This window comes from Eucalyptus grandis, chromosome 6 (assembly GCF_016545825.1).
Source record: "Eucalyptus grandis isolate ANBG69807.140 chromosome 6, ASM1654582v1, whole genome shotgun sequence".
Taxonomy (NCBI): domain Eukaryota; kingdom Viridiplantae; phylum Streptophyta; class Magnoliopsida; order Myrtales; family Myrtaceae; genus Eucalyptus; species Eucalyptus grandis.
Genome location: NC_052617.1, coordinates 28849983 through 28862013, shown reverse-complemented (window position 1 = coordinate 28862013; position 12031 = coordinate 28849983). Strand labels below are relative to the sequence as shown.

At 38.9% G+C, this 12031-nt stretch overlaps 1 protein-coding gene across 3 annotated transcripts; it reads left to right on the top strand.

Moving 5' to 3' along the window:
* Positions 1 to 3457: 3457 nt before the first annotated feature.
* On the top strand, positions 3458 to 11562 carry LOC104449020 (5'-nucleotidase domain-containing protein 4). 3 transcript variants are annotated; one of them, XM_039315767.1, is made up of 18 exons: positions 3987 to 4128; positions 4519 to 4597; positions 5115 to 5437; positions 5779 to 5856; positions 5953 to 6173; positions 7011 to 7103; positions 7282 to 7365; positions 7622 to 7738; positions 7980 to 8085; positions 8164 to 8226; positions 8349 to 8402; positions 8726 to 8783; positions 9471 to 9547; positions 9782 to 9852; positions 10669 to 10729; positions 10806 to 10865; positions 10974 to 11036; positions 11209 to 11562. In XM_039315767.1, the coding sequence occupies exons 3-18, from the start codon at positions 5144 to 5146 to the stop codon at positions 11329 to 11331; spliced, it is 1623 nt and encodes a 540-aa protein (XP_039171701.1). In that variant the 5' UTR covers positions 3987 to 4128; positions 4519 to 4597; positions 5115 to 5143; the 3' UTR covers positions 11332 to 11562. The 3 variants fall into 3 exon arrangements, with proteins under 3 accessions (XP_010061311.2, XP_039171701.1, XP_010061312.2); XM_010063010.3 differs by having other exon boundaries at positions 4519 to 4602; XM_010063009.3 differs by lacking the exon at positions 4519 to 4597 and having other exon boundaries at positions 3458 to 4128.
* Positions 11563 to 12031: the final 469 nt, after the last annotated feature.

Genomic DNA, 12031 nt, shown 5'->3' with positions numbered 1-12031 from the left:
CCAATCAGCACATATGCATATTCATATCTTCTCCCCTTTTTGTCATAATCAAAAAGCGATAATGGATTCACGTAGAGAATGATAACAATATCTTGCATGAATCACAATTTCGAAAAATCAGCTTTTATCGAATATTAAAGATATGCAATATAGCTCACTTCAATCATATCAGTAAATATCCAATAAAAATCACGGATGCATCATAAAGTTCACGTACCATTTTTGTCATAATAAAATGATAATATCAATATGAGATTTGTTAATGACAAAAGGTAATAAGAGATGCACTAACCGGATTTTATAGAATAAATTCTGATACAATTACCTTTCCTTCCATCCATAATAAGATCATGATCAATCAAAAAAGATTTTTCCATAATTGATCAAAGCTCCCCCTCAATTTGTTGCCTTTTTGAGATGATCACGATTCTTTTCCTTTTCTTTTGGATTCGATTTCTCCCCTTAATTTCCTCATCGGATTACGAGTCTGTTACGAATGAGACTCGTTTACGAGTCTATGTACAGTGAGACTCGGATTCTGAATGTTCCATCAAGCATAAATTTTCTTGCTCATCATCTTCTTCTTTTTTGTTCTTTTCGGCCATTACGCTTGTATTTTCTTCCATCGAAATATGGTGGCCTTGTGTTGCTTTGCCCTTCCATAAGACCTGGTGCCAACATACTAGCCATAAAGAATCTTTAGCTCAAAAGTAAAAACACTTTTATAAACCGAGCACTTGGCTCTGATACCAATTGAGAGAGCTAGTACGAGTACCTAGAGGGGGGTGAATAGGTATACACAAAAAATTTCTCGATGTTTGCACGATACTTAAACAATTAGAGACTTTGCAACAGTTGAAAATTCAATCGCAAAAGACTGAGTAAGGGAAAGAAAGAGAGAATGAACACTCGTTTATAGTGGTTCGGCTTGATTCAAGCCTACGTCCACTCTTACGCGCTGCGATAGCCGATTGGCTGGATTCCATGATCAAAGAGTTATTCTGTGTTGATCTTCCTTGATTTCTAGGTGTAGATGATCTACCACACTTGCTCAAGGCGTCACCAAGTATAAACACTCTCGGTATACAATTTCGCTCGATCTCAACTAACAATCAAAGGATCTTCGGACTCACGGAATTTTCGATCGATCACACACTTAAAACAACTAGAACGTCTTCCTTTTATACTCCTTCATGCCATCATAGCCGTTGGCACTTACCAAAGGAATTCCTCCAATCTACCCGTTGGACGGAATCAATCAAAGAAGATCATCCAGAACTATATAAGGAATCGATGATAGCCCATCAATCTGTTCGCCCATACAATCGGGATCTCGGTTTCCAAGAATAGAATAATCCAAGATTATTTCGTCGACCATCGGATCTTCAATCGTTCTTAGATAAGATATAAAGAATCCGAAATGATTATCCAACCAAAGAATCTATCCCCGGAGGATAGGATCAAATCCTCAATCATAAACCTCGACTTTGGTTTCCTTCAACCTTTGGATTAGAAAGACTGTCGGTGAGAATAACTTTGAGTCTTGAGTCTTGAGTCTTGAGTCTTGAGTCTTGAGATAACGAGTCTTGAAGCTATAAAATCTTGAGACTTTAACTATCGATATCCAGGACTTGGGCGATAGAAATGTTTTGTCGGCTTCAAAATATTCTGGAAAGATTTCTCCAACATTAATTACTCTTTTTGTTTGTCCATCTGTCTAGGGATGAAAAGCAGTACTAAACTGAAGCTTAGTTCCTAATGCAATTTGAAGACTTCGCCAAAAGTTCGAAGTAAATCTCGAATCCCGATCTGAGGTAATAGTCACTAGAACACCATGTAGTCCAAACTCTTTTCTAAAAGGACACTTTTCCAATATAATTTTTCTTGCTATTATTGTTGACTCACGATTAGGGGTGAGTATGGTTTGAGTTGAGCCGGTCCACCCCCTAACCCTAGGACCAACCCACATAGTGTCGATCTTCAATTTTTGGGACCAAAGACTGGCCCTATTAAGTTTGGGACTGAAGACCGGACCGACCCAATAGGTTTGGTCTGGTTCTAGGTCAACCCGGGACCAATCAATAATTATTCATTTCATTTTTTATATTCCTTAAAAAAGCGATTGAGGATCAGATCGATCCAATGGGTTTGGTCCAGTTTCAAGGTCAACTCAATACTAACAAATAATTTTTTATTTCATTTTTTGTACTCATTGAAAGAGCAACCGAGGACTGTACCGACCCAATGGGTTCAATGATGAGCGAGGTCGGCTAAGAAAGGCAAATAGTGAGGGTCAAGTGGGGTGAGTGTCGAACAGAATGAGTATCGAATGTCGAGCGGGGAGCATCAAGTCAAGCGAGCATCGAGTGGCGAGCGACACAAGTGACCCAAAGCGAGCGAGGCGAGTGTTGAGTGGCAAGCAGAGAAGTTGTTTATATTGATTTTGGCAAATTGAAGACTAAGAGGATAAATAAGATAGAAGAGAACGAATACTAAAGGAGGATGATATAAGGAGTTATTTATACCATTTTGGATACCGTGAGGACTTCTCCAAAAAAAACATTTTCCTCTTTCGTAAATTATAACTATTGACGTCGTAAGGGACATTAAAAATCTAAATTATTAAAGAACAATGTAAAATTACTTAAACTCCTCATTAAATAGCTGTTTAATGTTGTTGACACTATTTATTTAGAGGTTTTTTTCTATATAAAAAAAATTATAAATAATATTATATATATATTCGGGGTTGGTTCGGATTGGGTGGCCGGAATTCTCAGACGGGACCGACCGCGCGGTATTGTCAAGAAATTCTAGGACCAAGGCCCCGCCTGTCTCCTTGGGAATCGGATTAGGGCCAAGCGAGTTGGGCCGATTCGATCGGTCTAGGATTGACCTTGAACTGATGCTCACCCCTACTCACGATACGATTGTTATGGCCTCATTAAAGAAATTGCTTTTATTACCTCATAGCTCAATCAGATATTGTACCGTCATATCATGTCCGTCAGTCAGATTGCTATCTTTACATATTAGCTCTTTGCTTACTTGACCTAAAAGTAAAGTAATTGATCTCAGCATGAGTGTATTTTATGATTTTTAAAAAAAAATGTAATCTTAGTTGGCCACACTTAGAATAGAACATTGCCAAAGCACGGCGACATTGTTATTTAAGCAAAATGCCCAAGAAAAAGAATCAATTCCGGGTTCTTCCCGACCCAACTTTTGCCAAAATTGTTCACTACCCAAACTTTTTTCATTTTGGTGAGAAAATTTGAAAAAGGTAAAATTGGAACCAAATCGGACCACCAGTGTCCGCAATCCACACGAGGCCACAAGCTACCCGCAGGCGATGAGTCATCAGTCGTCATCGGCATCTCTAAAGCATCCCGAAAATTCCCACGTGGCAGCCGAGCATTCTCCTTCATCCAAACACACCGTAACGTCTCCGATTCCCCATCTCTCTCTCTCTCTCTCTATAACCGAACCAACAAACAAGGTCGCACCCACCATTTCTAATTTCTGCAACGAGCGAAAGCAGAACAAATCCCCAGCTCCACGCGAATCTTCCCGGGAATCAAGTTCTCTCTCTCTCCCTACAAAGATGCAGAGACAGTTAGTCATCCACTTCCCGATGACAAATAATCATTCGATTCGGTCCGCATCCGAATCGACGAAGACCACCCAGTGCAGATGATGCTTCTGCTCGAGGTGGACCAACGGTGGCCATGGTGGTGATGACGTCATCGTTATCGTCGCTTAGATGCCTCTGCTCGCAACCGAATCGCCAACGTGGAATCGCTCACTGCTGCCGCTGCTGCTGCTAGCACCCGATTCCGATTCCGATTCCGATTCCGTTTCCGTTTCCGTTTCATCTTCTGCCTCCTCGCCTCCACGCGTGTGGTCTGCATTATTCCCGAGGCGAGGACGGAGATGCCTGTGTAAATATAGCCACCAGTCCTCATTTCCCTTCCACCATGCGAGTCCCGAAGAAGCCCGTCTCCTTTTGCCTCTCTCTCTTCCCTCCGCTCTCGCCTCTCGGCTGCGACTCTCGCGTCTGGTTCGGCTCGCGCTGTCTCTCGAGGCCCGCGCGCTTCTCCGTTAGGAGGAGAGGGATTCTCACTTTAGGTTCGGCTTTCTTCGTTTTCTCATGTTCTCATATTCTCATATTTTGGCGGTGCTTGTTTGTTGTTTTAGTTTTTTAAGCTGTTGTTTAAATCTGTTGTTAAACTATTGCCTTCAATGTCTGTATTCTGGAGCTCTAGATACGTTGATGATTGGCTTTGAGTTCCAGTGTTTGGAGTTCTATCCGGTCTGGCATTATGGTTTCTGTTGAGTTGTTCTAGGGAATCTGTTCTTTGGGAAGTTGTTTAGTGGGCTTATGCTAGTTATTCGATCAAAATTATTGCTTCCTTTAGTGTCTTTAGGTGGTTTTTGGGGGAGAAGTTGAGCTGGTTCAGTAGGTAACTCTACTTGGGAGCAAAGAGCTGCTTTTTGATTGAGATTTCGAATTTCTAGGTTATACTTGGAGCATGCACGGGAAGTTCTATGAGTGGGGAACATTTAAGTGGACTGCTATGTTCTCTTTTGATTGAATGTAAGGTAAGATATCCTTTTTGCTTTTCTCATGTTTAAATAGGGTACTTCTAGATGCAATTTATGGGAGAAGAGTGTAAGTTATCAGGACTGGACTTAGTTGAACAGCTAAGATGAACTTTTGATTGAAGAAAGGGATGGTCAAGACCCTAGTATAGGGGTTCGGGGGTGAAAAGTATACATAAATTCTCTTCTGGTGCATTTCGCTAATTCTGAGCCTATGCTCGAGCTTTGTTGGCATTTAATTCAACTAAACTCCTCGTCTTATTCTTGCTTGTTTTTTTAGTGGGGATTCGACATGGTACAGATTTCAACTGTCTTTTTGTTTGTTGCTTAGTTACTACTACCAGATACTTTGTAGGCAACCTCTTCTGGGCCATATTTACAATTTTATGGTTTCTTTCTGGAACCTGTATTTACTTTATTTTGTGTACCTATGAGCACCAAGCATATGCTAATGTGTGTACATTTACACGGTTTCTCATCAAGGCTGTTGTTCCTCTCCTTAACAAAAGCAGGAGCCTGTCAGTTGCATGCAAGTTACTCGATGGACGGGATTCATGCAACCACTGTTGATGACAGGACTTTAGACTGTTCACAGATGGGCAGTTTTGAAAATAATGGTTTGAAGCCGTGCATATGGTCAGCTCCAGAAGGAGGACAGAAGATTGACATAGCACAGCAGATCTTTTGCAACAGATCATTGAATATGAGGAATATTGTTGCCGTGGGGTTTGACATGGACTACACTTTGGCTCAATACAAGTCTGATACTTTTGAGTCCCTTGCTTATGAAGGCACAATCAAGAAACTGGTCTATGATTTGGGATACCCTATCGAGGTTTATTTTATATCTTTTCTGCCCTTGTGACATATTCTTCTAGCAACTAAAATAGCTTTGTCTTGTATCTTGTGCTTGTTTTAGATAACTGTGATGTTTGATGCAATCTAAATTGCTAGACTACCTTTTCCAGTAATCTCTGCTTGATTGTGATAGTGATTACTGCAATTTCTTCAACTAAAAGTTGGCTCCAGTAGTGGAATTAATGTGCAAATATTTTAGACCAAGTTCTCAGCAGAATTCTTTCCTGTTTTATCTTTTTGGATCACTAAGATTAGTAATGATGTACTTGTTGTGCTTTATAAATTAATATGCGAGCTGACTGAGATCAATCTATGCAGTTGTTGGAATGGTCCTTTGATTGGAAGTACATGGTGAGGGGATTGGTTCTTGATAAGAAGAGAGGCAACATCTTAAAGGTCTTCCTTTAGTTTTTGTGGTAGTTGCTACTTTTTTAGGCCATTAGTCTTTCTATTAGATTAGCACTTAGTGTTATGCAACTTTTCATCGCGCAGATGGATAGGCATAAATATGTGAAAGTAGCCTACCACGGGTTCAGAGAGTTAAGTAAGGAAGAGAAAGTCAGCACCTATGGCAATACTCTGATACGAGATTCTTTTGATGAGCCAGACTATGCCCTTATTGATACCCTGTTTTCGCTAGCTGAAGCTTATTTGTTTGCACAACTAGTTGATTTTAAGGACAAGAATCCTGGAAAGATTGCAGAAGGCACCAAGTAAGAGGACAATTGACCTTCTCTTTGCAGCTTAACATGTTTGTGTATGCAACTATATTTCTTTGTCATCCTTTAACAAGTAGGGCCTTTAATAGCTGTAACAAAAGTTCTTACATGCAAAAAGGAGTCATACTTTCGTCAACGGAGGTCTATAGCAATTTCCATAACATGATGGATAATTATCATGGTGATTACCCCTGTTTTATCATTTCTTTACTTAAGGAACTGTGACCTCATGTTCTGTGATCTTTTATCAAAACCTGTTGACTGATGCTCCTATAAGATTCTAGCAACACCTAGAATTTGCAATTCAGAAACTGCAATAGCACTTCACAGACAACTTTAATATAAATAGACTCGTAATTACTCTCTAATTGATAAGATAGATGTTCCTTCCGGTCATTTCACTTAACAGCCATGGTTAAATGTCTAGATAGATGGGAAAGTAGATTTACTTTGAGGATGTTCTAGTGGAAGTGCAGGAGTGGCCCCTTCTGTCCTTTTACAAGTACAGTCCTACAATATGTATTACTGTTGGATGACATGTGCAACACTGTGAAAGATCCGATGTTGGTAAAAAAATTGAGCTTCCTACATTTACGCAAAATTGCAATGGCAAGGTTTTATAATTTACTTGCTCAATCATAGCCTAGTCCTTTTCATGAAAACATCAATGAGTGATTCTTTAATGAAGTACACACACAACTTGCTGGGTGAGAAGACTGCTAAGATGCATCCAATGGGAGAGGATTGTTGACAATTTTTTCCCTTAAGTCACATTATTTTGTATATGCCTGCCTTATTTTACCCATTATATTTTGTAAATTTTCCCTCCAGCTATGCTCATATGTACAAAGACGTTCGAGCTGCAGTTGATTTGTGTCATCGAGATGGGACTTTGAAGCAAATGGTTGCAAAAGATCCTAAAAGGTAGATATAAAAAATCTGTCAATAGTAGCCTACTTAACAACTTCTAACAGGGACAGCTTTCTATCCAGAAAAGGTCTTTCATCTCATAGAGTGCTGCGGTGCAGCACTGGTTAATTACACTTGCTGGGTTGCGGACAGATAATCTCTCTTTGTGGGCTTTCGGTTGTTCTTTTGCAAGGTATATCAATGAGGATGCATGCATAGTACCTTTGCTCAAAATGCTCAGGGATTCTGGACGTGCAACATTCTTAGCAACGAACAGGTATGGTATTCATTGTCTTTTGAACAGAAGTGTAGTAACTTTATGCTCGTATCTCAATGTGGTTATGTCATTTTTAGTTATCTATGTTTCTTAAGTATCGGGTTCTTTATGATGATCTTCTATGGAATGTGGCACAACTTTTCTCATTTCCTTTTTGATAGCCAGCCATTTTCACTTTGAAATACTCTTAGTAAAGGTTTTTGCACTTGAAGTTTTCCATTCTGCTATTGATATATTCTTTATTCTTTTGTTGCAGTTTATGGGACTACACGAATATTGTAATGAATTATCTTTGTGGTCTCCATACATCAGGGGGTAATACCTCCTGCAATTTTGACTGGCTCCAATACTTTGACGTCGTCATCACCGGCAGGTATGTCGGTTTTTGAAGTAACTAGATCAAATTCAAACATTTGCTTCCTTCACATTTCACATTTAGCAACTGTAGCTGCCAAACTGTAGCATGATTACATGCCAGGCAGCTGTCCTTATATCTGCTGCTCCTCTACTTTTTGAACAACTTAAGCAGTGTTTTAATGTATTCGGTGGTGAACATATGTTCATGGCCTTCAAATTATGTGACAATAACTAAACGGACGGAGCTGCCTATGCAGTGCAAAGCCTAGCTTTTTCCATGAGGATAATCGGGCCAATCTTTTTGAGGTTGAACCTGAGTCCGGGATGCTGCTTAATACTGATAATGGCACTCCAATGCCTCAGGTTAGTTGTGGTGCTACTCAGTTCTTTGAGCCCTTTATATGCTTGTGCCATATCCCTGATAATTAAGGGTAATTGAAGGTAGGAGACACTGTGCCAAGATTGATGTTGCAGCCATCAAATAAGGGTTGCAGAGTTTTTCAGGTATTTCTTTGACAAACATTTTATTCTTCCTAAATGAATATGTACTTGCTTTAGTCCATAACTATGCTCGAACGGAATGACTGTTTTCCATCGTAAATGATGCTTAAAACTTGTCTTTTCAGGGAGGAAATGTTGGTCATCTTCATAAACTACTGTCCATTGAGTCAAGTTCACAGGTGATTTTGTCCATGTTTCTGATCATTTCGGCAATTGAACCTTTATCATTTCATTTGCTAATGAGTAACATAAAAATGAAAATCATGGTGAATTTCTCTCTCAATCTTCTTCTATCTTATTGGAACATTAACCATCTCTCATCTTTAGCTTTGGACCGTCCTGATATTATCACATATGTAAGATCTGATTCATCTCATTTCTTTATTGAGATGTTTCAGTGCCAATATTTCAGCTGAAAGGCTTGGATACACTTGTTACTTTTATTATGAGTTTTCATGCTTGAAAATACTTGTATTATTGACATAGCCCACCTCTTTGGTAGGTTCTTTATGTTGGGGATCACATCTATGGGGATATATTGCGCAGTAAAAAGGTCCTCGGTATGACTATCTTAATTTGCTAAAGCAGTTTCTGCCAACTGTAGTCTGATCAGTCAGTTTTATGTTCTATGATGAATCTACTGATTTGTTAGCAGCATCTGTCAGTTTTACCTTAACTGTGAAAATGAGAGACATTTGTGTCAGAGCTTGCTGGCACAATTTTGGTTGCTACATCTTCAAGCACATTTAGGACAATATCCAAATTCATCCAGTTATTTACTGGAGTTTTGAGCAATCTGTATGATTTACATTTTTAAATTGGAACTTGGCAAAAGACAATAGCTAGAGGATTTTGAAGAAGATCTGACATCTGTGGTATATAGCAATTCTCTTTAATCAGTTATGAATGTACATCTGTGGAGTGGAAATTGTACTAAATAAGAAGCAGGGTTTAGTTTCCAATTTTAGTAACAATAAGGCAGTAACACTTACAAATGGAAAATAGTGGAAGATGGCTGTCCTGGGCAAAAATTGAGGTGGACTGCATCGTAGGAATGTCATGTGTATTGCAAAATAATTTAAAAGTCTCTTAAATGTGCTTTTAGTGTACATTGAATCTTGAATTTACAGCTTTGATGTTCATATGGCATTCCTTATTATTGTTATTGTTAGTTAATTCATTCTAAAAATCCATATGCTGCAGTTGCTTAACTGCTCTATGTTGGTTATATCATGTCTGTTGAGCAGGTTGGCGTACGATGCTTGTTGTTCCGGAGCTTGAAAGGGAGGTTAAACTTCTATGGGAATTAAGGGACAGCCGCAAGGTGTTTGTGGGGAAAACTTCCGTACTTTTTTATTTGTTTATTTTACCAGACCATGTAAGAGGGTGAGGGTTGATGTGGTGTTTTAAGGGTCTAGATGATGGAGGGGCATCCACACTTTTAGTCCACTATATCATCCATAGATATCCTCACTGCCTTTCAAGGGGTCATCTCTGAAAATGTAATGGTGGTAACATACAATACACATCAGCCTGATGTAAGTGGATTTCCATGCAGCAACTCAGGTTAATGAGGAATGAGCGGGATCATATTGAAGATAAAATCCATCATCTAAAGTGGTCTCTCAAGTAAGTACTATATTCCGACCCAAAAAAAAAAAAAAAATTTAAGTAGTATATAGAAAGATGCATAGATTATGGAAATTTGTGGTATTCAAAATGTCTGTACTGTTATTATGTATTTTCTTTTTTCTTTTTAATGAGGCAGTCAGTTTTATCTGTATTATTCAAACTGATGGTTTACCAGTTGGGTCTTCCAATTTTAGCTCAGGTCTCTATGTTGCTTGCTCAATTATTATTACTATTATCATTATTATTTTTGTAATTGTGAATTCTTTTCAGGTCATGTTTTGTAATAAACTTAATTTGTTGTACATAGTTATATTAGCCAACTGTTGTCAATGGAGAAGCAATTCCCTATCCTTCCAAAGGAAGTGAGCACATCCATTCAAGCAATCTTCAATCATGTGAAGTGAAAGTGCTCTTAATTTCTGTTAGTTCATTGTGTCTGTTTACGTATGCGTCCACATAATAATGATGTTGCTTCCCAAGTGGTTGCCTTAAGTTCTGGTAATAAATATGGTTTTGAACTTGACAAAAAGATGATGACAAAAGCTGGAAAAGATGTTGGGGTTTCTGGCCAAGGTAGAAATTTTACCTGTCATTCATCCCGTATTAGATCATTTTAGTTTTTCACATTTCTCATGTGTACAGTTGATGCTTGCATCATGGCCTTCGATTTGATTTGCCATAAAATCCTACTACTTGAATTATGAGTCATTTGTCTCTTAATAGTAAAGAAATTTATGGTTGCCTGCTCTTTATCCTAGTGTGGAATGATATTTTGGACTGGTGAAGTATGTTAAACATTGTCATTTTGTTCAGGTTTGAAAGTGTTAATCCTGAAGAGAAGCGAAAGTTATCCTCCGATGTGGAAGAACTGGAGGTAAGGACAAAGCCAAGCAATACTTCTTTGGTATGACATTGATGATGACACATTCCTTTTCATCATTTTAATGTAGTCTCTAAGGAATCAAGTGCGCCTCAGCCATCAACTGGCTCAAAGAGATTGCCACCATAAGGTAGAGAATGTTGGTGTTATGTTTATTGTTTCCTCTTTGGCTGCTTGTTGGTCCTTAAATCCAGCTACATTGATGGAACCATGACTTCTCTTTTCATGAACAATTCAGTTTCACAAAGTCTGGGGACAACTTATGAAGACTGGATATCAGAACTCCCGCTTTGCCCATCAAGTAAGCTTTTTATGTTGTATCTATAAGCACCTGTCTTAATTTTTGTTGCTATCATGCATACTAGCTTGGCTAATGTGAACCAGCATGATATTACTGTAGTATGTAGCTGCGTCCTGGCTTTGGTCAGATGTAACCTAATGAGAGGTTTTATCACAAAAATTACCATATGCAGGTCGAGAGATTTGCCTGCCTCTATACAAGCCAAGTATCAAACTTAAGCCTGTACTCACCGGACAAATACTACAGACCCAGCGAAGACTTCATGCCTCATGAGTTTGATATTCTTCCCCTGTGAATTTTTAGGCCTTGCCTGTTGAATCTTGGGACCAAAGTGAACCCAAACGAATTAATTTGCTTCTGGGAAAGCAAGATCTCCACAGCCTAGTGCTCACGAGGTTTGAGTTCTCTCTAACTGTAGTGGTATGGGAATGTAGTCTTAATTGTACATTTAGAAGCATTGCAGTCTCCTTTCCCTGTAATCTCAAGACAGCAGCCCCAACTTTTATGAAAGAAATGGCTTTATGAATTGCGGTGTTGCAATGTGATTTACATTCGTGAATGCTAGTGTTGTCATTTATTGGTTTCCGACGTGCCAAACATCCTTCAGATTTAGCGCACATACTACGAATTCGAAATTATATATTTTCTTAAACGAGAGGATAGGTACATCCGGAGAGTTCGTAGATTGTACAATTATCTCTTCCTTTTTCCCATGGCTGCCTGACCAACAAAATTATTTTTATTACCGTGAGGACACCCGCATGCTCAGGTGGTCTTCTTTTTTGAAAATTCCTCTCATATATTTTATCATTCCATTTTAATCTGAAACTTGACTGGGGTTTCTTGAGCGCAGGTGATTGTAGTAGAGACATGACTTTCTAGGCACGTTGACGGGCTTTTCCCTTTCACTTTTCGTTCCCTTTACCTTTTCCCTGCTATCTGGATCATCCACTTAAAGTCTGTTAATTCATTATGGTCTTAAAGAAAATTGAAAG

Coding starts and splice junctions, on each gene's coding strand:
- LOC104449020 (XM_010063009.3), top strand. CDS start 3,978: ATGCGAGTCCCGAAGAAGCCCGTCTCCTTTTGCCTCTCTCTCTTCCCT. Junction 7,366..7,621: donor ACATTCTTAGCAACGAACAG/GTATGGTATTCA, acceptor CTTTTGTTGCAG/TTTATGGGACTACACGAATA. Junction 8,784..9,470: donor GCGCAGTAAAAAGGTCCTCG/GTATGACTATCT, acceptor TCTGTTGAGCAG/GTTGGCGTACGATGCTTGTT.